The sequence below is a fragment of the Mercenaria mercenaria genome, chromosome 9, assembly GCF_021730395.1.
Source record: "Mercenaria mercenaria strain notata chromosome 9, MADL_Memer_1, whole genome shotgun sequence".
In the NCBI taxonomy this organism is placed as follows: Eukaryota; Metazoa; Mollusca; class Bivalvia; order Venerida; family Veneridae; genus Mercenaria; species Mercenaria mercenaria.
In genome coordinates this window covers 46,145,504-46,169,789 of record NC_069369.1, presented here as the reverse complement: position 1 = coordinate 46,169,789, position 24,286 = coordinate 46,145,504, and the positions used below count along the sequence as shown (strand labels likewise).

General features: G+C 35.4%; 2 protein-coding genes across 2 annotated transcripts; both read left to right on the top strand.

The window, feature by feature from the left end:
- Positions 1-8,434: 8,434 nt before the first annotated feature.
- On the top strand, positions 8,435-9,595 carry LOC128559271 (uncharacterized). The gene is made up of 3 exons (XM_053550536.1): positions 8,435-8,643; positions 8,781-8,987; positions 9,432-9,595. Exons 1-3 carry the CDS (start codon positions 8,550-8,552, stop codon positions 9,593-9,595), a joined length of 465 nt encoding a protein of 154 aa, XP_053406511.1. The 5' UTR covers positions 8,435-8,549.
- Positions 9,596-10,208: 613 nt separating this feature from the next.
- On the top strand, positions 10,209-23,145 carry LOC123547930 (uncharacterized). Its single transcript, XM_053552032.1, has 4 exons — positions 10,209-10,431; positions 17,357-17,455; positions 19,368-19,491; positions 19,986-23,145. The coding sequence occupies exons 1-4, from the start codon at positions 10,236-10,238 to the stop codon at positions 20,662-20,664; spliced, it is 1,098 nt and encodes a 365-aa protein (XP_053408007.1). The 5' UTR covers positions 10,209-10,235; the 3' UTR covers positions 20,665-23,145.
- The last annotated feature ends 1,141 nt before the right edge of the window (positions 23,146-24,286 follow it).

Here is a 24,286-nt window from a genome sequence, read left to right as displayed (position 1 = left end):
GTCTTGTGGACTCATAGAGCAGACAGATATTTTAGTGGAGTTTCAAAGTAGAATCGCAGTATAATTTTCCTAGGCCGTAGATAAAATATCGACAATTGAAGATGGATCTGGTCAAGGGTATAACCAGACTGCTTATATGTGATAAGGTGTGACATTCTTATGATCACATGTATATAAGGATGGATTGATTGCTTGTTGACTCAGGAGTTTTTTTGGATGGCAAACAATTTCCGTTTTGATCCCAAACAAATACTAGCAACCAATGACACGTAAAAAAATAGTTTTTAGGATCAGAAGGCAGATTGGATGATCATCACAATTATTACAAACACTTCTGTCTTATCATCTACGATGTTCAAGATGATTGCACAGTTAAACTGGTAGCACCTTTCAATAAGGATCTGGCTAGGTTCTTGCACAAAATGAATAATGATTTAAAACAAATGGTGTACAAAAATCTCCATAATCATTTTTTCATGGAAGATATTAACTTCGATGAAGACATGTAAACAATTTAGCTGGAAGGTTTTCTTCGGTTGATGGGCCAGATAGGCAAGGAGCGTTGCGCGCGCGTAAAGGCCTTAACTTGCCATTAATTCTTCGCAAGGGAATTTATCTGGTGATGTTTCCGGGGAATTCATCGGGCTACTGTTGTACATGTCGGGATGTGATGATACATGAGGTTTGGTAATGATTATAATTTTACATTTGATTGATCAAATTAACCAAACTGCTTTTGTACAGTTGGACACCACAGATTGTGTTTGCATTTGATGTGGAATATTTGAATGGCACTTTTCTGCGTGCCAGTTCATTCATTTCATTAATACAACTTGATGTTGCATGACTCATGGATACAGTGGTGAAGAGCATATGCTTTATGTGCCAAGCCAACCAATACATATACATACAAAAGCTTAACAAAATCAGGACGCAAACGCCAACGGCGAGTTCAATGGCTGTACCTATTATTCGAATAATCGAGCTAAATATGAATATACAGAATATTTTAGAGGATAGAGTGTGTGGTTGATGACGTGCCAGGAATACATATTCCTGCCTCTAACAAGGAAAAACATTGTCTAAAATGTCCCTCGGTTAGGGAAATCCCAGTCTTAACAGGCAGGCTTATATTTGAAAACAAAAAAAGTTCGACGGATGTTGATGGATGTGTGAGGGGGCAAAAGAAATATTTTCATTATGTTTGATTATTGCCGTGAGACAAACAACTCTGAAGGGGTCTACGAGATGTGTTTTCATTATTTTTTATTCTTGCCATCAGAAAAACAACTTTGAAGTGGTCCACAAGATGTATTTTCATTACGTTTGATTCTTGCCACGAGAAAAACAACTTTGAAGTGGTCCGCAAGATGTATTTTCATTACGTTTGATTCTTGCCATCAGAAAAACAACTTTGAAGTGGTCCACAAGATATATTTTCATTACGTTTGATTCTTGCCACGAGAAAAACAACTTTGAAGTGGTCCACAAGATGTATTTTTATTACGTTTGATTCTTGCCACGAGAAAAACAACTTTGAAGTGGTCCACAAGATGTATTTTCATTACGTTTGATTCTTGCCACGAGAAAAACAACCTTGAAGTGGTCCACAAGACGAGAAAACAATTTTGAAGTGGTCCACAAGATGTATTTTTATTACGTTTGATTCTTGCCACGAGAAAAACAACTTTGAAGTGGTCCACAAGATGTATTTTCATTACGTTTGATTTTTGCCGTGAGACAAACAACTTCGAAGGGGTCTACGAGATGTGTTTTCATTATTTTTAGCTCGACTATTCGAAGAATAAGTAGAGCTATCCTATTCACCACGGCGTCGGCGTCGGCGTCACACCCTGGTTAAGTTTTTCGTAACAGTCCACATTTTGACAAAGTCTTTTGAGATAAAGCTTTGAAACTTTCAACACTTGTTTACCATCATCATGTCCAGTTATAGGCAAGAGTACATAACTCTATTAAGCATTTTGACTGAATTATGGCCCCTTTTGACTTAGAAATCTTTGTTAAGTTTTTCGTACCAGTTCATATTTTGACAAAGTCTTTTGAGATAAAGCTTTGAAACTTTCAACACTTGTTTACCATCAACATGTCCAGTTGTAGGCAAGAGTACATAACTCCATCAAGCATTTTGGTTGAATTATTGCCCCTTTTTGACCTAGAAATCTTGGTTAAATTTTTCGTACCAGTCTACATTTTGACAAAGTCTTTTGAGATAAAGCTTTGAAACTTTCAACACTTGTTTACCATCACCATGTCCAGTTGTAGGCAAGAGTACGTAACTCCATCAAGCATTTTGGCTGAATTATGGCCCCTTCTGACTTAGAAATCTTGGTTAAGTTTTTCGTACCAGTTTATATTTTGTGTAAAGTGTTTGATATATGGCTTTGAAACTTTTATATCTTGTTCAGTATTATAGTCTCTATCAATAGGCAAGAGTACATAACTCTGTCATCTTTTTTGGCTGAATTATGGCCCTTTTTGAACTTGGAAATTGGTTCTGTTTTCGTATATGTTCATGTTTTGTCGAGACTATTTGACATGGCTTTTAAACTTTAAACACTTGTTTATCATTATGATTTCCATCTGTAGGCAAGAGTACATAACTCTGACAACTACTTTGGCTGAATTATGGCCCTTTTTGGACTTAAACATTTTTGTCAAAACTATTTGAACTGTGGCTTTGAAACTTTTAACACTAACTAGTATATCAACATGGTTTCCATCTGTAGGCAAGTGTACATAGCTCTGTCAACTATTTTGACTGAATTATGACCCTTTTGGACTTGGAAATTAGTTAAATTTTTCATACAAGTCCATATTTTGCCTAACATATAACTTAACATATTTGCCGTCATGGTCACACATTGCCATTTAGTGCAAGACTAATCGATATCCACAAATACAGGAACATTTTTTGTTTAATCCATTTTTTTCTTTTGTCTGAAAATCTATGGAAATATTTTTACCCCATTCTTCAATCAATTCTTCGAATAGTCGAGGGCGCTGTCATCCGACAGCTCTTGTTTATTCTTGCCATCAGAAAAAAACAACTTCAAAGTGTTCCAGAAAATGCTTTTTTTTTCATTACGTTTGATTTTTGCCACGAGAAAAAACAACTTTGAAGTGGTCCACAAGATGTATTTTCATTACGTTTGATTCTTGCCATGAGAAAAACAACTTTGAAGTGGTCCACAAGATGTATTTTCATTACGTTTGATTCTTGCCATGACAAAAACAACTTTGAAGTGGTTCACAAGATGTATTTTCATTACGTTTGATTCTTTGCCATGAGAAAAACAACTTTGAAGTGGTCCGCAAGATGTATTTTCATTACGTTTGATTCTTGCCACGAGAAAAACAACTTTGAAGTGGTCCACAAGATGTGTTTTCATTAAGTTTGATTTTTTTTTCAACGAGAAAAACAACTTCGAAGTGGTCCACAAGATGTATTTTCATTATGTTTGATTTTTGCCACGAGAAAAACAACTTTGAAGTGGTCCACAAGATGTATTTTCATTACGTTTGATTCTTGCCATGAGAAAAACAACTTTGAAGTGGCCCACAAGATGTATTTTCATTACGTTTGAGTTTTGCCATGAGAAAAACAACTTTGAAGTGGTCCACAAGATGTATTTTCATTACGTTTGAGTTTTGCTATGACAAAAACAAATTTGAAGTGGCCCACAAGATGTATTTCCATTACGTTTGAGTTTTGCCATGAGAAAAACAACTTTGAAGTGGTCCACAAGATGTATTTTGATTTTTGCCACGAGAAAACAACTTTGAAGTGGTCCACAAGATGTATTTTCATTACGTTTGATTTTTGCCACGAGAAAAACAACTTTGAAGTGGTCCACAAGATGTATTTTCATTACGTTTGAGTTTTGCCATGAGGAAAACAACTTTGATTGCCATGAGAAAAACAACAAGTGGTCCACAAGATGTATTTTGATTTTTGCCACGAGAAAACAACTTTGAAGTGGTCCACAAGATGTATTTTCATTACGTTTGATTTTTGCCACGAGAAAAACAACTTTGAAGTGGTCCACAAGATGTATTTTCATTACGTTTGATTCTTGCCATGAGAAAAACAACTTTGAAGTGGTCCACAAGATGTACGTTCGAAGTGGTCCACAAGATGTATTTTCATTACGTTTGATTTTTTGCCATGAGAAAAAAAACAACAACTGGGAAGTGCCCATAACGTGTGTTTTCATTATGATTCATTCATTTCATGAGAAAAAAAAAATATGGATGGGGTCCAAAAGATGTATTTTCATTAAGCGCTAAAATAATTTTATTACTGATGAAATATCAGCGGCTTTTAAACTAATTTTATTTTGGACCCTGTGAACATACATAATGAGTAATATTGTCATTCTATAGCACAGATATAGAGACAAAAGGTATATGAAAAATATTTACTATTAATTTCATAATAAAAATTTATTTTATAAGAAAAACAATAGCTTGGATATTTGCGTGTATAGCCCAACTAATTCAAATAGTGTAAAACCCCTTTGTGCAATGTAAAAAAACTGCCATGCGGAAAACCGACGAGCCATATTTTCCAATTTTATCCCAAGAGGATTGAAACAGGAACTATTCAAAATCATTTAAGTAAATACAGTTTAGTTTTGTAATCAAACTCTGTTTTGATCGACTATGTTCCATTATAAATTTAACAATTTTATTTCGAAACAAACTGTTAAAATTCGCTTCTTTGACTACTTTGCGAGACCTCAAATTATTTACAGATGTAAAACGTCTTTTACTTACTTGTTCCTGATACGTGTCAATTTTAAAAGCATCTTTGTATGTCCTTTTCCTCTGTCTAGGCATGGCTGTTTTCTTGCTTTATAATTAGTATCAATGTGCAATCGTATATCACTTACACACGTACCAAATCTATTCGATACTAGTCAGGTTTTCTATATTTGATTTGTTAAGTACTGGGCAATCATAAACTTTTATCTTTATATCCTATCCTTTATTAAATTCCATAGGGAAAATAGTGTGGTATACTAAAATCGCGCAAGACAATGTACATATATAGCCTAAATTCAATTTGAAAATAAACATAGGTGCATTCTATCCATGTGCATACATAATTCCACAGGTGGAAGTAACCTACCTAGGATACAGTATGAGTCCATGAGTCATATACATGTAAATAAATTACACTAAAATGAAATGCCAAAAAGTCATTTCGAAATTTCCCAAAAATGCACCAGAGGCCACCATTTACATATTAGTATTTAAAACTGTCCAGTATACCCACTTCGGTACATACCTATACTCGGCGCTATGCGCCTCGACGATCATGCCTTTGCTGTCAATTTGTTTCTCTAATACAAATTTCTGAATCCGAGAATGCAAAGTTTCTTTTCATTTCATGTGTTACCAATAGTTCTTAAAAAAAAAGTAACAACAATTTACACATTACGCCTGCGTAACGTCACGCTCAACCTCGTTCATGTGAAACGTGCATGTGAAGCATGTACGCTGACCACGGGAAACTGTGACGTGAAGGAGGCAAAATTATGTATATAAATAAATTTTGTTACGGCAGCGTGACGAGATTCGTTATATTGACATTTATGTAATTACTGGCTTTTCTACATAAAAATTAAGCTGGCGATGATTTTGTTATTCAAACACTGCTGTAAGGTACATTATTATTCAATATTGAAAACAATAAGCGGGACGCTTGAATCATCCATAAACTCGTCACATAAGTACTATGAAGAAACCCGAATAACACCGATTCCATTAATACCGCGAATTTTCAACTCGTTAGAATACGACAGAATAAGAATAATCTGTTTTCTTTTTTCACATGTCCGTAACGGTAATGCGGCGCCGGTAGTTATGCTTATGATTGTACAGTAAGCAATTTTATTTTATCGAATGTCGTCCTGAAAATTATTTACTGCGAACTTCATGGCAGCAGTTCCGGGAATCATGGGTAGAAAACAACAATAACAAAACAGTGATGGTATAGAAAATTGATATTGCTCGTTGCAGAGTTGGAGCGGTCTTCTGCGCATGCCCGGCAGTGATTATCAATTTGAGCGTACAGCAAAAATACGCAAATTATTGCAAGTTCGCACGCAGTTAGTGTATAATACGTATGATATACTGACTGATAGGGTTAGTATTACCATGGTTACAAAATATATACATTTACGGTACTTTTAGTTCAAATTCAGTTAATCCGGTATATACCGGAGTCTGTAATTTATACCGGCGCTCCAAGTCTGCATTGAGTCACAGTCTAGAAAATACATGTATTCCCAAGTCGAACGGTATATACGAGGTTTATTTTGACATATAACGTATACATTATCTATAGACGGAAAAAAACCTTCGATTTTCACGTATTAGGTTATTTAACATTGTTCTGTACAATACGATATATATTTGGACGAGTATCCTGCTGACAGCGGCTCGTCCAATATGGTTTTCCCAGATAGGCACGAGTTTGAATGACCAATGACAAGATGCGAACCTGGTAAGAATTTCAGTTTTCATAAAATGAAAATAACATAAATATATTAATTTAACAATTTAGCATCTTTTGAATAACGTTCAAAAGCGCAGACCTGAACATATTAGCGCGTTCTTGTACTATCTTCATACCGTGCATCTTTTTGTTGAATACAATATTTACATACACATCTTCAGGTAATATAAAAATTAACTGCAAGTTTTGAAATTTTTTAATGATGAATTTTCTATATTTTATCAAACATAAAATACTAAAGAATTAAACATTTCAGGATTGAGTCTTACAAAACCTGAACGTTTTCTGTTATTTACATTTTTTCTTAGGCATAAGAGCAGTAGACGGGGCACAGGAGGGATCTCATTCTACTTCGATAGTGGCTCAAAATCATGATTATCGCAGATAAAAACAATAAACAGATGAAGAAAATCCTATTTTAGAAACAAGTTAAAGCATAGCAAAAGTTCCTTCTATGGCACATCCATATAAATATATAATGCTCATCTTGTAAAATTTAGGTTGCACTGTCTACATACCAAATATCAAATTTAAAAGGCACAGACCTTGTTGTTTCAGACAAGAAGATTTTTAAAGTTTTCAGTTAAATAATCTATTTTTAGCTCCCGTGACCTAGTTATGCAATAAAGCGGCACTTAACTATAGGTCTGTTTGAAAAGTTAAAATTTCGCATTCAAAACGGATTCTCTTATTGAGGTGGTTGTCTAGATATTACATTACAAGAACATTTGCCATTACCTTATTGATGTAATATAATCGCTTTATACGTTTCTGTTTAACATCCTAATGTAGTGATTTGATGCGCTAAACAGTCTACGTCCTCGCGCACAATAAACATAGTGGTCATTGATCAAGTAATTCATGGCTGTAATTTAGTAGTATCTCTGTCCTAACTGTGACATCCGGGCATTCGATTCGTGAATTTGTTGTGCGCACAATGAGAGGGTCGCAATGGGGTTTGTTTTCACATATTGACCATGCATTTGAAGGTAACGACGTATGTTAACCTTTGTGACAAATAAGATGTTTGGCATGTTTCAACAACGCCACTTTTCCATCCTCGGGTTTAGTAATATGTAATCCGCGGAGCGCGTTCAGCCAGAGAGTCGCCTCCATTGGGAAAGAATAATTTTAATGTCAGAGATTATTTCTAAGGTCACGTTTGATCGGCCAGCTTGTAATGACAACAGTTTTCGAGATCAGTTGCTCAGTCAAGTGTGACTTACCGATTCTAAGTGTTCCTTCTAAAGAGAAGAAACAATAACTATTTAGGAAAACATTGATAGTTGTGAAAGGTTGATCCCATTCTCCCCACCCCTCAAACTTCCAATTTGCTCCTATGCCCATGTGTTTGCCTTGTCATTAAAAGTTAAGCTCTTGGTGCTCTGGTTTTAAATAAGCTACCTGATGCAAGGACGTGCCAATGACTCGTACAGACTCTATTTATACAATGGAGCGGACAATTACCCATTAAAAGTAGAGATTAGTTCACTGGGGAATTACTTTTATTATAGCTCTCTCATGTTGGTATTGGTGGCCATCCAGTAACGTGTTTAAACCCCATTCCCGTGATACTCCTATTTACAGGTTGCTTTTTTATACCGTTTAATTAATATGTTATGATTTGGAAATGTGACAGATGATGTTTCCATACACACTGGTAAAGCAAGATTAAAAGATGGATGAAATATACATGTGATAACTGGTTTTCCCTGCTATCATTATCTGATATCTATTTATATCGTTACATAAAGAAACAATCACTGGGCGATAAACAAAGGCTGAAAACAATAGAAGAAATAATAGCTAGATAGCTAAAACTTGATAAAAATGTTTATCAGCGTCTGTCCAACAACAATATAATTATTATACTTACCGCCACTTATTTCATCAAAGCTAAGACTAAGTTTAAAGTACAAAGAACAGGAGTGACCAAGTTTCAAGTTTATTCAACAAATTCTCAGTTTGTATACATTCAAAAACATGAGACCAAGTTGGATTTAAAATGTCATATAAACGAGCTATTTTGAATTTAGTATTCGGGTTTGTCTTTCATCTAAGGTTCCAGTGCTGCCATTCAAATACAAATGAAGTTTTTGGTAAGGAATTTTCTTTCGTCACTCTTTATTATTTACTCACTTTTTGAATAAAAATATGTTTTTGATTATTTATCATCAAACAGTGCTTAACATAACTGCGTTTCTTCTATCAACATTTTTGTACTTCTTGTTTTCAGACAATCTCAGGTATAACACAGGTGTTGTCTCCTGGGTTCAAGCTACTAGACAATGCAGAGACAGTATCACAACTCTCGTGCATTTTAATCCAGATCCAAGCAAGAATCATCACAACATTTCCGTTGTCAAGCGCTCTGTCCACTTCCACTATGATAATGAAAGTTGGGTAGGCGATTATACCACATTTGAAGTAATTAGCGCACAAGGTAAATTAATTACTTATCTGCACAGTGATGAATTAAAAAAAATCAATCTTTTCTCTGAACAAAATAAATAACAAAACAATGAAATTACACTTTAAAGATAGCCATGCAAAAGACAGGCTTATAACAGAAAACAAAATAGTTATCACATAAATAAACATATTTTGAAACATAATATGTGTTGTATAAGAAACTGACAAGAAATAAAATGTACTACATGTATTTCACAGTTATGAAATGTTTAAAAATCATTAAATAAGTCAAAACATATATATGTCCATCGCCAAATAAATAAGACGCAATCACACCGAGATTTAACAATTCATGTACTGTAAACTGTGATAAATTAACGGGTTTTCTGTTTTATTTGTCAATGGTGAATTGGTAAAGCTGGCTTGAAAACTCTTCTTGGCCACGAGATACAATAACAGTAAGATTGTATTTCAGGTGTAAAACCAAACATAAACATGCATCATTGTGTTGCAATGCATGTTACACTGGAAAAGGTACTTCCTAACAACACATTGCTGTATGAATATGACCTGGTAACTCAGAACTGCAGTTCCAATATATTTGCAGTATGTACGGGTAAGTCATTGTCAACCTACTGATTGAGGCATATACTCATCTAATCATTTCATTTCGCGTATTCATAATCTGAACAAACACATTTATATACTGTCAAACCTGTGTGTATAGACCACACTTGGGTAAATAAAACATGTTATCTTTGTTGAAGCCATCCAGCTGGCTGGTTCTACCCAGGTGCCCGCTCGTGGTGAAATAATGCACGGAGGGGCACCTGGGGTCTTCCTCCACCATCAAAGCTGGAAAGTCGCCATATGACCTATAATTGTGTCGGTGTGACGTTAAACACAACAAAATACAAATTGTTGAAAGGTGATCTCTCAACACAGATAACATTACACTATCTATAAAAGAAAAGCGTAAATAGTGTAGACTTATTGAATGGCTTGTCGGTCAATAGTCATAACAATTGCCTTAAGTCCGAATGACCGAACCGCTATAGTTTTGACTATTGACCAACAAGCCATTCAGTACAGCCAAAATAATTTTATTTGTAGGTTTTCTAATAGTGGCCTCTATTCAGAGATGGTCTTTTTAGCTCTGGGTTGACTGCACACGTGTACAGGTATGCAATATTTTGGCGGACACTCAAATTTAGATGTGTTATTTTCGACGATACTTTCTTTTCACACAGATAACAATAGTGTAATACTGACCACCCAGATGACTACAAATTGGTCAGCCATACACAGAGATCACTGTATGTTGTGGACACCAACATACAACACTCTTCCAATCGCAGAGAAAAACACATTTGCTAGAGGAAATTTTACCACGGCACAGAACAATGGCACCTTGTTAAACAAGTTCTTCTGGGTTAATTTAATTGTACAGGAAAACAATCCCTCACAGTTACCAGGTATAACACATTACTTTGACAATTCTTTGTTACAGTATAATGTCTCTCTGTATGCAACCTTTGGTCTGTTGTAAGCGACAGCAGAGTATGATGTTTAAACAATATAGAAGCGAGAATCGGAACCCTCTGAAGACGAGTTGTCGTCGTTTCAAGTCAGTATGTCTATTGCCAACAAAAAAGAATGCTGTGTAATGTCCTACTGAAAACTTCCTGACGATAAATCCAGTTTAACAGAATAATGACTCTATGGCACTTTGTTTAACTGCATTAGACTTAACGCGTTGTTAAGTGGAACAGCAGCTCGCATTACACCTGCCAAGGATGTCCCCTGTAATAATGGAGACCCATTGGCTTACTGTAAGATACAAAATACAGTTCATAATTCTGATCCTCACACCCAAGTTTATATTCCTAGCATGACAGAATTATACAGACCGGTGAGGAATCTAAAGACGATCTGTCTATCTTGAGGTTACGGTGTCCCTAAAGTGACATGTTACACACATTTTTTCCAATTAGGTAATGTGAGACTTTTTTGTGTGAATCATTTCGTTTAAACGAAATAAAAAATAGTCTCACATTACCTAATTGGAAAAAAAGTGTGTAACATGTCACTTTAGGGGCACCGTATGAGGTGCTTTGTGGTGTAGAACTTTTTTTATCAAAGGTTATACCGACGCGCCAACTTATACATTAACACTTTCCCACATTCGCTACGCCGCAAAGTTATTGTACACCTTTATAAATAAAATATATTTGTACTACTGATTATATTAAAGATCAACGTGTCTATTTAATTCCAGTGAATACAACTTTACATTGTGTCTTGATGCTATGTGTCCGTTTCCCATACGCCTCTTTACCCCTCACGCAAGGCATCTTCTATTTTCTGATATTGTCCGTGATAACTAGTTTCCCGGAGCGTCATTTTGAATTTGTGAAACGTAGATAACTTTGATCGTATATTTGGTAGTCCGGAAGTGACGGGTGGGGTTCGCCTGTTCTTAGGCACGTTTCATGATTCCTGAGTAGTTATGAGGTTTATATCAGTCTGAAGGTTTTCGAAAATAATTTTATATGGATACAAGTTTACTCTACGTCCTTCAAGGAAACAGGCTGACGACACAAGGGGTTATAGGTTTGTACAAACCGATAATACGTATGTGAGTGGTCTGTCGTTCATAATGGTTTCAATTTCTGTGACCATGTTTAAAGGCTTTCATAGGTGACAAATGAACAGCCTAGCACTTTCTTTTTATTGGTTTTAGTAATTCCGGCCAGCCGTTCTGACCAGTTGAAAAACTTACAAGACTCTTTTAGGGCGAATCGTCGTGTAGTTCCTACAGTTCTTGATTGTTATGGACTACGTCAACTCTCTGAAAGTCGTGGCGTTGTCTGACACAATGATTCGTGACAGTCGGCAAACATCTGAATGCTGCAGTGAAGAAATTCCTCTGATAGGTTTAGTATTAATGTTAGCTGTAGTTTGCGCACATGTAAGTTTTCGACTCACTTTTGGTGAAGTCTTGTACATACTGAGTAGCAGTGAAATCACTGTTGTGACGGTGAACGGTGGCAAATATTCTACTCAGTCCTTCGGTAGGGGTGTTGTTTCAGGTATTGTTTACCTTTTTTTCGTACTGCACTTCAGGAGCAAGCCTTTTGCACAGCATGTGGGATCACTGACACTTACAACCTCTCATATTGGTGGGTGACAGAAGCATTTATGCTAGCATAATTGTGTTTATATCGTGACACAAATCGCGTGAAAAGATGCTTCTCCGGTAATAGATATAGAAATCTTGCATTGCTACTGCATTGGCTTGCATGCATTTGTCAACAAATCAGAAACACTTGCTTTGACCCGCAGCAACGTCATGAACCTGCTCACATAAAACAGACCATGAATTCCTGTAAAATGTTCTGATGAAGACATTGTCCATGTGTCACAGCTGCCATGTGTCAGAGGAGAGGTAGTCTTTTGGTTCTTGGTCAGTTCGTATATCTCAAGTCTCTTTATTTTTCATGATGTACGATGCAAATGTAAGTCGATCTGACTGTACGAACATACATACATCGTCTCTTTAGAAATGCACTGCGAGATGATGTGATTCGCAAGACGAACACCATTTACTCCTGTCAACAATTCACATCATCAATTGCTATTGCTCAAATGGCTCAGTCGCTGGCATTAACAAACATGTGCACTGAAGTGTTATCTTTAGCACTGTGTGTATGTCATTTGCTGTACCAGAAGTAGAATCTGACGAGGAAAAGTAAAGCTGAAACTTCCAGGAGTTGTGGCTGAAGTCAGTAGGCGACATCAGATCATATTCTACATGAAAGTAGAAATACCTTTTGCTTCTGTTGCGAAACAGGACAGAATGATGTAAACATGTAAATCTCTCTGTACTATACTACTAACCAAAATAAGCGTTTACATCGAGATGCCGATAGGTTTTTTTTTAAATAAAGGAGAACATGTAGCACCTAACAGCACATCCTAGAATCTGCATGTAATCAGTTGACTTTTAGTATTTGTTATGTCTTTCAGCCCATATAAGCGTGTAATGTCTCTATCAATTTCACCTGGCTGCACGTTTCTATACTTGTACAAAAAGCAAACATCTTTTTAGATCAAAATCTGATATATGGATCCCAGATAAGTCGTTCAATTCATGTGGTATGGATTCGAGGCAGTCGTTCAAACTGCAATATGCTCGACCATACGGATTGGGATCATTTGATGATTCTGTTTTCACACCATGATGCGGATTGTAATGCATAGTGCTGGTCGACTTGTTGTCGTTAGTCTGTTCAGCCAGACCTCTCTGTTCTTTTTCGGAAATGTGGTCTACGTATTTCCGCAAAAGCGCGGAAGTGTATGAAGATGTGTACAATTACTTTTGCCCTCCCGATTAGGATGCTATAACTGTCCGAGAGGGATAGATGGTCATCTTCCTATATATTAGCTGTCATTGAAATCAATGCAGTTCTTCTGGTAAGCTTCAAAAACACCAGATGAATTATTAGTTTTTTCTCTAGACTAATAAACAGTGACTCTAGCTTCCAGATTCTTTCTGTAGTAGAAATTAGATAAGAGCGGTGATTACATTCATAATACACAGTATTGAATATTATGTGTTTGCAGCCATAACTGGACATGTACTAGTATCCTGACTTCGTCCACACAATAGTCGGTCCGTAACCTTTGACAACTTGTTTTATATCGAATGCGCTACCCTGTTACTGAATATGCCAGTTTCAAGCCTCTTTGATAGAAACTGACAATGACAACACTCCCCGTTTAATAGGCCTGACCTACTGTATGAACAAGTCAAATGATACCGCTTGCCCACTTCATATCAAGCATGCTATAACTTGAGTTTCCCAGCCAGTTTCCATATTGAACGACTCCTGGTGCGATCTAGTCAAACAGTGTATTCTTCTATGCGTAGCTGCCTGTTTTGTAGAACTGTTTGTGTGCTGACCGAGACTGACATATTTGAAGGCGCATTTTGTTGGATCTCAATTATACTTTGCATCGATGATTAATTGATGCTGCACACTAGCGGCAGTGGAACTTTGGAATGGTAAGATGACAACTGATGGTACTTGGAAGACTTTCGTTTAACAAAGTTCATTCTTTCAGCAAAAGTGGTTATTTTAGTGAAGACGTTGACGAAGTGATGATCATCACAGAAAGAACACACTTCCATTGGAACATTGTGCTAATGTGGTAGCTGTTTTGAACGTTATACCGGTGAAGAAAGAAACAGTCGGGTCGAAACATTCCGGTGTACGGATAGGCTTGTCCTCATTAATGACGCTTATCTCTTTCTTCAGCACTGCCCTAAAGGTCGGTAGCTGCCTGTTGCTCTTACCAGAGTCATGTGTCATGTTATTTCAAACCTCTGTAAGAAGTATATTTATAATGACTGGAACTAGTAGATTACCTTAGGCTGTTATTATATGAGTTTGCACTGAGCGTTCTTTTACTTTGTCATACGAGTGCTGTTCAAATATAATGTAGACTTTGTCTCTATCTTTTATAAACTTTAATCAAGCAAAATAAGAAATTTGCCAAGTCCTTAATTCCAGAGGGATTTATAACATTGAAAATATTGCCGTAAGTTACTTTACGTCTTAGTAATGTAAAAACGAATTAAGCTTTGAAAAAAGGAGTTTTGATTTAAGAAATAATTTATAGCAAAAGAGTGCTTTAACACTATTTATGCACGATGGGCGGTTATACGTCGGGCGTAATAATTGCACGAGGGCGCAGCCCGAGTGAAATTATTTGTACGACGTATTCCGCCCGAGTGTATAAATAGTGTTAAAACACTCTTTTGCTATAAATTATTTCGATTCTAATATGCCCTTAATCTAAAACAGTAGATAAAATATAGAAGCGCTCTTTCTTGGTCGCAACAAAAACTTTGACGTCATCGCACGTTAACGTGACGTCATTCTAGCGAAAGAGTGTTTTAACAGAGACAAGCATATTAGAATAGGGTTTTTAACAGGGTGTGACAGCCTTGTAGGAAGTGGGCAATATTTGATCTTGAATATTTCAAAAGCCAAATGCTGAATTGTAGTGAGTCTACGGACATGTATACTGTATAGTTATAGTTCACAATTAATGTCATATTGAAATTATTGTTATATTTTAAAGCAGTCAAATTAACGTTATACAGCTAACTTCTTCAGCAGTGTTTAATATATCAACATTCACTATATATTTTGTAGAGAAAGAAAAGGCGTTTAATTTTGTATTTACAACATTGGTGTAACGATATCAAGGGTGGTCCTTTCCTCAAGATTGCACGAGCAATCAGACGTCATTTACAAAAACATGAACATATTGGCGTCGTTCGAAAAATTCTCATAAATTTGACACCAAAAATTCAAAAAGAACGGTAAATTGTAGCTAAAACAAATTTTTCTGACGGTAAAGGCCAAAACTGAATCGACATGACTATGCGATTTTTTTTCACTGGATTGAACAATATTTTAAATAAAAATCAGGAACTTTTATTTTATGAGAAGGCGAGTTACAATAAGACGTGGACAGATCTTTTTGGCTGTTTTTTAAGAAGTTAAAAAAATCGTTTTAATAGATCACGAGATAACAGAAGAAGATTTATTAAGATATAAAAATTTTTGCAGAACAGTCACATTTCACACGGACTGAGATATATTATTATTAGGCATATCATCATTATTATCTTCATCATTATTATTAAATGGTTGCAACACTTCGGTAAATTTAAATCCAAATTTACACAGTAAGTATATTTACGCTATAAATAAATTTATAAGGTATAATATAATTTAATGTTGAATAATGTAGATACAATTGTACAAGAAGTCAAAGAAACTGGAAATTCATTGTTGGTATGAAATATGGCATAATACTATATTATGATAATAGTACATTCTTTTATATTGTTGTTGTATTTTTATACAGTTTCATATCCGACCGTTGTGATGCGTGTTATTACCATTATGTATGTATCCAAGACAATATCAGTTCTGTGTGCAAGAACTTTGACGCTATCATTGGACAACTTACATATTTTATAACTAAATATATTCGTTATTTATATTAAACATTACCTGAACAGTAATTACCAGCACATACGAATCACTTGTCCCTCACAAACCCTACTCGGGAAGAACTTCTTTTCATATAGTGAAGCTTTTGGGCTGGCTTAATAACGGTCGATGGTTCTACCGCTATGAATAATACCCGGAGGAGCCACTGGAATCTTCCTCCGCCATCAAACATTGGATTTTTGCCATACGGTCTACATTGTGTCGGTGTGACTAAACCCCAAACAAAGATAAAAGAAACAATAAGATACTATTTCTGTCTGCAATTGCACAGATATGTTTAGCAAATATCTTTTTTCCTTTTACCTAACATCATAGTAGAATTATTAAATTAGCAATTGTTTCCTTGAAATTTTGAACAGAACCACACTTTTCTAGCATCAATGCCACCCAAATGATGAATAGTAGAACTTTATTATAATTTGAATCCGGACTTGTGTTTTACATTTGGAGAGAATTGTATATTCCGCACATTATTCTAATACATCCAGTTTTACAACAGATTTAATAAAGGCCTACCTTAAATCTATTTTCACTGGAAATCATTTCAAGCTCCCCAACTGCGTCTGGATATCTGCATCTGGATATCTTTGCTATTTTAACAGAATCTGAAGATTTGGATTTAATGCAATATTTTTTCTTCAATTTCGATGATTTCTTAAACTTTTTAGATTTAAAGTTTGAAGAAGAACTAGAAAAGCCAGATGCAGTCTCGTTTGAGGAACTGTCGAGATTCACTATCGTTATGAGGAGGTTCATATTGAGCCATTCCTAATTTAAATATTTTATAGCATATTCCTCCAAGGAGTGGTATTTTACGTAAAGAATCAGATCATTTTTTTTATTTCAAATATATTGCACATTATCTGTTTTTCTCCTCCGTCTTTCTTTTTTCTACTCTTTCCTGAACTGTATGATGACGGTTTGGTTATCTTCACTTTCAAACTCTGGCCAGCCATCCTAAATGTTCTGCCTCTGAACCCCTTTCTCTCGCCACTAACCGCATGGTTCTTCTTCCAGTATGGCATCGCGTTTGTCCATGCCTGTAACTAGATTACCACCTAGATTCTTCCTCCACCGTCAAAAGCTGTAACAGTCGCCATATGACATAAATTGTGTCGTGTGGTAGTTCTAAACCCAATAAAACAAATAAAGTGAGACACTGGTCGTATCGGAAGTGGAGAAGGTGGGCGGTGGGGGTGGAATAGATTTTGTTTCTATTTTATTGAGTCCCTGGCATGAATAAACATATATTTGTTTAACTTTTGTAGAGAGATCTCACTTTTATTTCTCTAAACATTGATTGCAGTTGTTGGAAATATTTTGCGATGTGGCTATATCGCTTACAATATCCCGAATATCTACTACACTGATTGCTTCAAGAAGAAAGCTTTCATTTGCAAAACAGGTAAGAGTTTTTAATTACCCGTCGTGTAAAGTTTCGAGAAATTTCGCTTTTTAATAACTAATCTAACATAAACTTTCCTGTGCTTATGCTTTTGATAATAAAGTATACAATTGGTGTTGTCCAATATACACCAATAATTGTCTTTAATGTTTCATATTTTGAGAAAACAATTCAAACAACACCAAATCATAGAAAGAAAGGGTTGGTTAACATGAATATTGAACAAAATATAAAACATGCAAGTTACTCTACAAAACAATTGGTAATTTACTGATATATAAAAGGACTGCATAAAAGGACTACACTTTCGGACAGTTCAGCGCCTATAAAAACTCACCATTTTCATTGAACTGTTACATAGCGTCGTCTTGACGTATTTGCAATTATGTATCAGTGCTGAAATTTGACAGAACTTGGTGGAACGTAGTTTTTAGTAATTGTTTATTATTATTTCTTTGCAAATGGCATTCGTTTTTTTTTAAAGGACATCTTTTTGAGAATATATAGATATCTAGTCGTGCGGGATAGTACGGTAGAACATGTTATAGAGTTAGGTAGATTGTTGGTAAAGATGTCGTTGTTTATTTTTGTATTTTGATGCTATACTCCTAAACCTTAAATATTGTGAGTCAGCAGCGTGATTTTATGTCAAAATGATGACATGACAATACACATAAAATCTACATTGTATTATGCATAATATATCGTAACATGTAATTTACATATTTTCAAGCGAGAACTATACGAGCCCCACACCCCTTTGACACGTAACATCTCAACATTTTATCATATTGTTTTCAAAGATCAAGTTGTTGCTGAGAAATAATTAATGCATTTCCGTGTTTTCATTTTTTCTACACAATACAACATAAGAAAACTATACTCAAACGCAAAAGAAAGCACTTTTTAAATTTGAATATTCTCAGTTCTAAAAGAGGTATCCGTTTACAATTTGCAACATACTTTGCTCAAAGCATGTGCTATTGATCTTACTTCAATTTTACGATAAAAACTGGGTGGAGTCAAGATAACTAGCGATAGTGGACTTTTGCACGATTTGAACGTGCTGCCCATAGGAAATGTACATGTCTACAAAAACGTGTTTTGTCAGTTTTTTTTATACCTTTGGTGAAAGGAAAAACACATTAGATTTCAAATCTGTGCTGTAATAAAATACCACGACTCTGTGAAACTCAGCGAATTGAAATTGAAGCATTAACAATGCTTCAACGAGGTGACAACGTTATTTATGTCAGCAGAACGTTTGGGTGCCAAAGTAATGTCATAATTCTTTTGCACTAGCAATTTCAGCAAACTGGTCGAGTTGCTGTACGCCATAGATTCAGCAGACCTCGGGTGACAACCGCTACTCAAGAATGGAATAAAATCCATCGTTGCGTCATTCTATTGTTACGTTAGGCCCAAGCGTTGCAATATCAATGCTTGAATAAATAGTAGAGGTGGTCACACACGATATTTAAACAAAATCATGTTTGACGAACAGGCAGCTTTTTTATCATCTGACAGGAAAGAGATTTACAACTTCCGTTTGTGACCCCTGTTGGCTTTGAATAACCAAGAATACCCATAAATGTCAAAATTTTGAAAATAATCGAAACACATCAAATTGGCCATAAACTGCACTAAATCTAGGTACCAAACATGACATACTTTTAGACAAAATAATCTACTTCGGACAACATAATCTACTTCAGTTGACGAAAACCTGAGTGCACACTTTCTTTTGCGTCGGAGTATAAACAGAAAGATAGACTTCGAAGAAGAAAACATAATATTAACAAAAGAAGTCCTTTATTTTGTACCCACATACCTAAAAACTTAATTTAACAACTGAAATGAATATATTATTCAAAATAATTTTGAATCTACCCTTGTCTTTAACTGTTTACAGATAAAAGCCAAAGTTTATCAACCTTATCTGCTGGACTTTATGTTGGAATATCTGTGACACTGGTCGTCATAGTGACTGCGTGTGTTGTTGCTGTCATATTCATACTGAGAAAACGTCGATCACTGTAATTATTTTTTATGTTCAACTTGAAACTAAATATCTAAAGAGCAACAAGTGAAAGTCAGGAACAAATTTCAGTAAGAACAACAGGAAGGAGTAATTATTTTTTCCAGTTTATTTTCCAGATAGCAGTACATTAAAATAAGAAAATGTTAAATTTTATGGTGATGCTATCACAGTCTGTTTTTTTTTTTATATTTCTACAGGAAAACTGACAGGATAGGTTTTGGCTATTCTTGCAAAATATGAAACTGTAACAAAACTTTGAATGAAAAAAAGACAAGCATAAAACGCGGGTAAATATCTAGCACAGCTGAAGTGTCAAGTTGGAACTGGAATAATTTTAGCTGAAGAGAAAGTAATCTTTGCACGAGTACTGACCAAAAGTACGAAAGTAATCGTTTCGAGAAATTACTATAATGACCCTTAAGGGCTGTATAGATGTAATTGATATCACTTATAATACTTATATTTGAATAAATTGTTCACTGTTTTCAGGGGCGCTGAAAAGCTTCCACATGGAGGAAAAAGTTTTACCAGAAGAAATAAAAACAATTCTGATGATAATGGACAGGCCAATGCTGGATTTAAGGATGAAAATCGAATCACAACTTACAACCAAATCGACTTGGACCACATGAAATCAAATCCACCAAATGAAAGTTCTGAAGAAAACTTTGATATTATTGATAATATGTTCCATCCAACATACTCAATTGTTTACAAAAAGGGCAGAAATGAAAACAAACCTGATGTAATTCCCAGAAATACAAAGAAGAAGAATACAGATGTAGTAAACCCTGGCTATCTAGCAATGGACGGGAGAAGATCCGACCAATGTATCGATGGTGTAAACAAAGAGTATGACTTTTTAGAAAGCACGCGCAGCACTAGCAGTACAAGGTATAAACAAATAGACACAGACACTGCCGGTAACCACGTATATAGCTCTACAACATGCAGTATCAATGAAGCTACTTATGATGTGACAAGTCACCGTAGTTCTAGTAAAAGGAATCCCGTTGACGAGGATTATGATCATGTCATGGTCGTTACTAGTTCCGAGACAATGAGCAGGAACATGTGTGACTCTATAGGTGAGAAAACTCCATCCGTAAATATGCAGATGTCAATACCAAGGTCTAACCCCGGTTATGACCGCGTTGTTATAAAGTAACTATGGATGTATACATGTATATAGTTAGGAAGCGATCTAGCAGCTTCTTCGAGTCTTGCTTTAAACATGCCAAGTTTTTGGCAAACATAAAAAGGCCTGGAAAACTACACGTATATATTCAACCATATTCGTTGTTTACTGGATGTTGCATAACTATGACATATTCTTCTACAGGCTGTACAGTTTAGAATTTTGGACGTTACGTGTTAATTTTCTTTTGTTACAAGCTGTCAGTATAAATTTCAAAATATGGTGAAAAACTTATTTGCATTTATTTAAGACCCACCACAAAGGGCGTGACCTATTTTTTCCACCACATGAACTTGATGAACAGCTATAGCTGTTGGGGTGGGGGGTTCTGTGATTCCGGGAATTCTACCCTTATCTTTTATCTTCCATGAAAACATTTTAATAATACAGTCATAAAACAACTATACTACAAACTGACGTGTGGACAATATAGGGCCCTGAATGAGTAAATGTATTTTGTCAATTTAATATGCTTATTCTTTTAATCTGTTTTTTATTCAGTTAATCTTTCTGTGCTTTTAAAAAACAATGTTAAATAAATAGTTCATATTGTAGAGAAACAGAATATGGCGTAAGCATAACATAACCCATGGCCTCGTTAGGGCATTTCCAGGAATTGTTACTTGGAGGCGTTTTCTCTTTTGTTGCAACAATAGGTTTCCACTTTGACTGACATCTTATTTTTGTTTATATGTTATTGGGTAAGGGACGATGTATCGGTGTCGGGAGTTGATTGCCCTCGTCCTTGTCTTCCTCTTCTTCTTATTTGAGATTCGGAACTTCTGCACAGCCTCTAGCCCATTACTCGTTCCGATGTTTCATACAGCGAGTCCGAGGGGTGGGCGAGGACGACGAATTTACTCTACCAGATAGTACCAGGGCCTGTGGGGCAATGTAGTTTTCGTGAAATTCATAAAAGACTGAAGTTTCAACTAAAACCTTTTTTATTTTAATTCACTATTTTGACAAGCCAAACAGTTGGAACCTGTCGAAGCCTGGAGTTTTTGTCTCCATTTCACATGTCAGAAGAGAGAAATAAAATAATCTCACATAAAAGTGCGGCCCGCATATGTCTTATGTGCATGACCTATTATTGAACAACTATAATGATTCACTTAGAGCAAGAAAACAGTTCAAAACAAAAAAAAACGTTCATATTTTTATGCATCTTTGATATATATATATATATATATATATGTCTGTTTAATGTGTACGATGACAGCATATTTATGTGCGTTATACAAAGAACCTTTGTTTATTTTTATTGTTGCATCCCCAAAAATGCAACGCCCGAATTCCTATATTTTAACCACTTACTGCGGTTTGCGTGGAGCGGTATATATACAATTTTATACGCCCATTTTGACAAAGAAAGGACGTATCACGATGTGGCTTTGTCTGTCAACATTTTCCCTTTCCGGACTTTTAACAAGACTTAGTATAATATCGCTACAGCGTTCAAACTCAAAAATGATTTCTCAGCGCCACTTGAGAAATACCCCTATTGTTTTGAATCAATATGTAACAAATCAAGGTCACAGACCTTTTGTTTTCAGCTATTAAATTCACTAACTTTAAATTGAAAAAATATATCAAATTATGCTTTTTTTTCAAAGAAAAACTTTTTGGAAAAACAATATTTTAAACCAAAATTCTTGTAAAGGACTCGAGAATAGAAATAGCATAAAAACTGAAAATTGACGAAGTTTTATTCGTAGCTTTAAATTGACTGTTTACACGTAACATTTGCTTAGCTACGATCGATTTAGACATAAAAACTTATTAAAACTTATTGTTCAAAACCGAACATTGTAATTCAAACGACCAACACAGGAATGAAAGATGTATATGATATACGTGTTGTTAAAGTGTGTAAATGGCCAGCGGTTCGAAACTGGACTTTGAAATGGAGAACGACATTGGACATTCAATAAAGAAATGAAATTGGATATTAATTAAACCCCCGAACGACATTTGACATTCAAATCTAGAAAGACCATTGGACATTCGAAAAAAGAATGATATTGGACATACAAACCCGGAAGGACATTCGAATAGAGAATGGCATTGGACATTCGAAGAAAGACAGACATAGGACATTCAAACAGAGAACGGCATTGGGCATTCGAATAGGGAACAGCATTGGACATTAAAGTACGATACTGGACATTCGAAAAAAGAACAACATTACACATTCAAACTTAGAGCGCCATTGTGCATTCGGAACAATAACGACATTTGACGTTCAAACAAAGATCAAGACTAGCCATTGAAAACAAGAACTACATTGGACATTCAACCCTAGAATGACACTAGACATTCAAAACAACAAGAGGGCCATGAAGGCCCTGTATCGCTCACCTGACCTATCGACCTAAAGATCATCAAGATAGTTTCATTAAGATATAGTCATAAATGTGGCCTCTTAAGTGTTAACTAACTTTTCCTTTGATTTGATTTGATTTGTTTAATATTGTTCTATGTTTGAATGCCAAATGTTGTTCTATGCTTGAATGCCAAATGTTGTTCTATGCTTAATTGTCAAATGTTGTTCTATGCTTGAATGTCAAATGTTGTTCTATGTTCAAATGTCTAATGTCGTTCTATTTTTGAATGCCAAATGTCGTTCTAAGTTTGAATGCCAAATGTTGTTCTATGTTTGAATGCCAAATGTTGTTCTATGTTTGAATGTTTAATATTGTTCTATGTTTGAATGCCAAATGTCGTCCTATGTTTGAATGCCAAATGTCGTTCTATGCTTGAATGTTTAATATTGTTCTATGTTTGAAGTCCAAATGTCGTTCTATGTTTGAATGCCAAATGTCGTTCTATGTTTGAATGCCAAATGTCGTTCTATGTTTGAATGTTTAATATTGTTCTATGTTTGAATGCCAAATGTTGTTCTATGCTTGAATGCTAAATGTTGTTCTATGCTTGAATGTCAAATGTTGTTCTATGTTTGAATGTCAAATGTTGTTCTATGTTCAAATGTCTAATGTCGTTCTATGTTTGAATGCCAAATGTCGTTCTATGTTTGAATACAAAATGTTGCATTAAAAAACGATAGGGATCATCTACTCCGTAAACCCGATCACCCTATGAAGTTCTACTCCATTTATTTATCGGAAATGAAGTGTGACAGACAGACAGGGCAAAAACAGTACGTCTCCCCCATTAGAGGGGAGACATACTAAAAACACTAGATATGTTCTATATATATATGTCAGAAGGGCCAAAATCTTGTCTTCTTTAAGAAATCTGAATGAAACTTGCAGAGCCTCATTTCTGTACAGCAGTTAACGTTTTTACAATGTTTTATTAATATGTTCTAACCATGTCTGAGGTAACTCCTGACAGAGGGAAAATGGAATATAAATGCTTTAGTCATATATCTTGTATTCCTCATACAAACTAAATAAAACTTGCAGGGTGGCATTTTCCTATAGCAGTTAACATTTCTACCATGTTTTATCTAAATATTCCAAACCATGTCTTAGATTTGGTTCAAGATGGGTGAGAAAATGGGAGGGATGGATAATGCCAAAACTTCCTTCCAGGGCACATCCAACTTCAGCTATGGTCAATAACCTTG

Coding starts and splice junctions, on each gene's coding strand:
- LOC123547930 (XM_053552032.1), top strand. CDS start 10,236: ATGACTACAAATTGGTCAGCCATACACAGAGATCACTGTATGTTGTGG. Junction 17,456..19,367: donor AGCTTTCATTTGCAAAACAG/GTAAGAGTTTTT, acceptor AACTGTTTACAG/ATAAAAGCCAAAGTTTATCA. Junction 19,492..19,985: donor CTGAGAAAACGTCGATCACT/GTAATTATTTTT, acceptor CACTGTTTTCAG/GGGCGCTGAAAAGCTTCCAC.
- LOC128559271 (XM_053550536.1), top strand. CDS start 8,550: ATGTCATATAAACGAGCTATTTTGAATTTAGTATTCGGGTTTGTCTTT. Junction 8,644..8,780: donor AAATACAAATGAAGTTTTTG/GTAAGGAATTTT, acceptor TCTTGTTTTCAG/ACAATCTCAGGTATAACACA. Junction 8,988..9,431: donor TGAAGTAATTAGCGCACAAG/GTAAATTAATTA, acceptor ATTGTATTTCAG/GTGTAAAACCAAACATAAAC.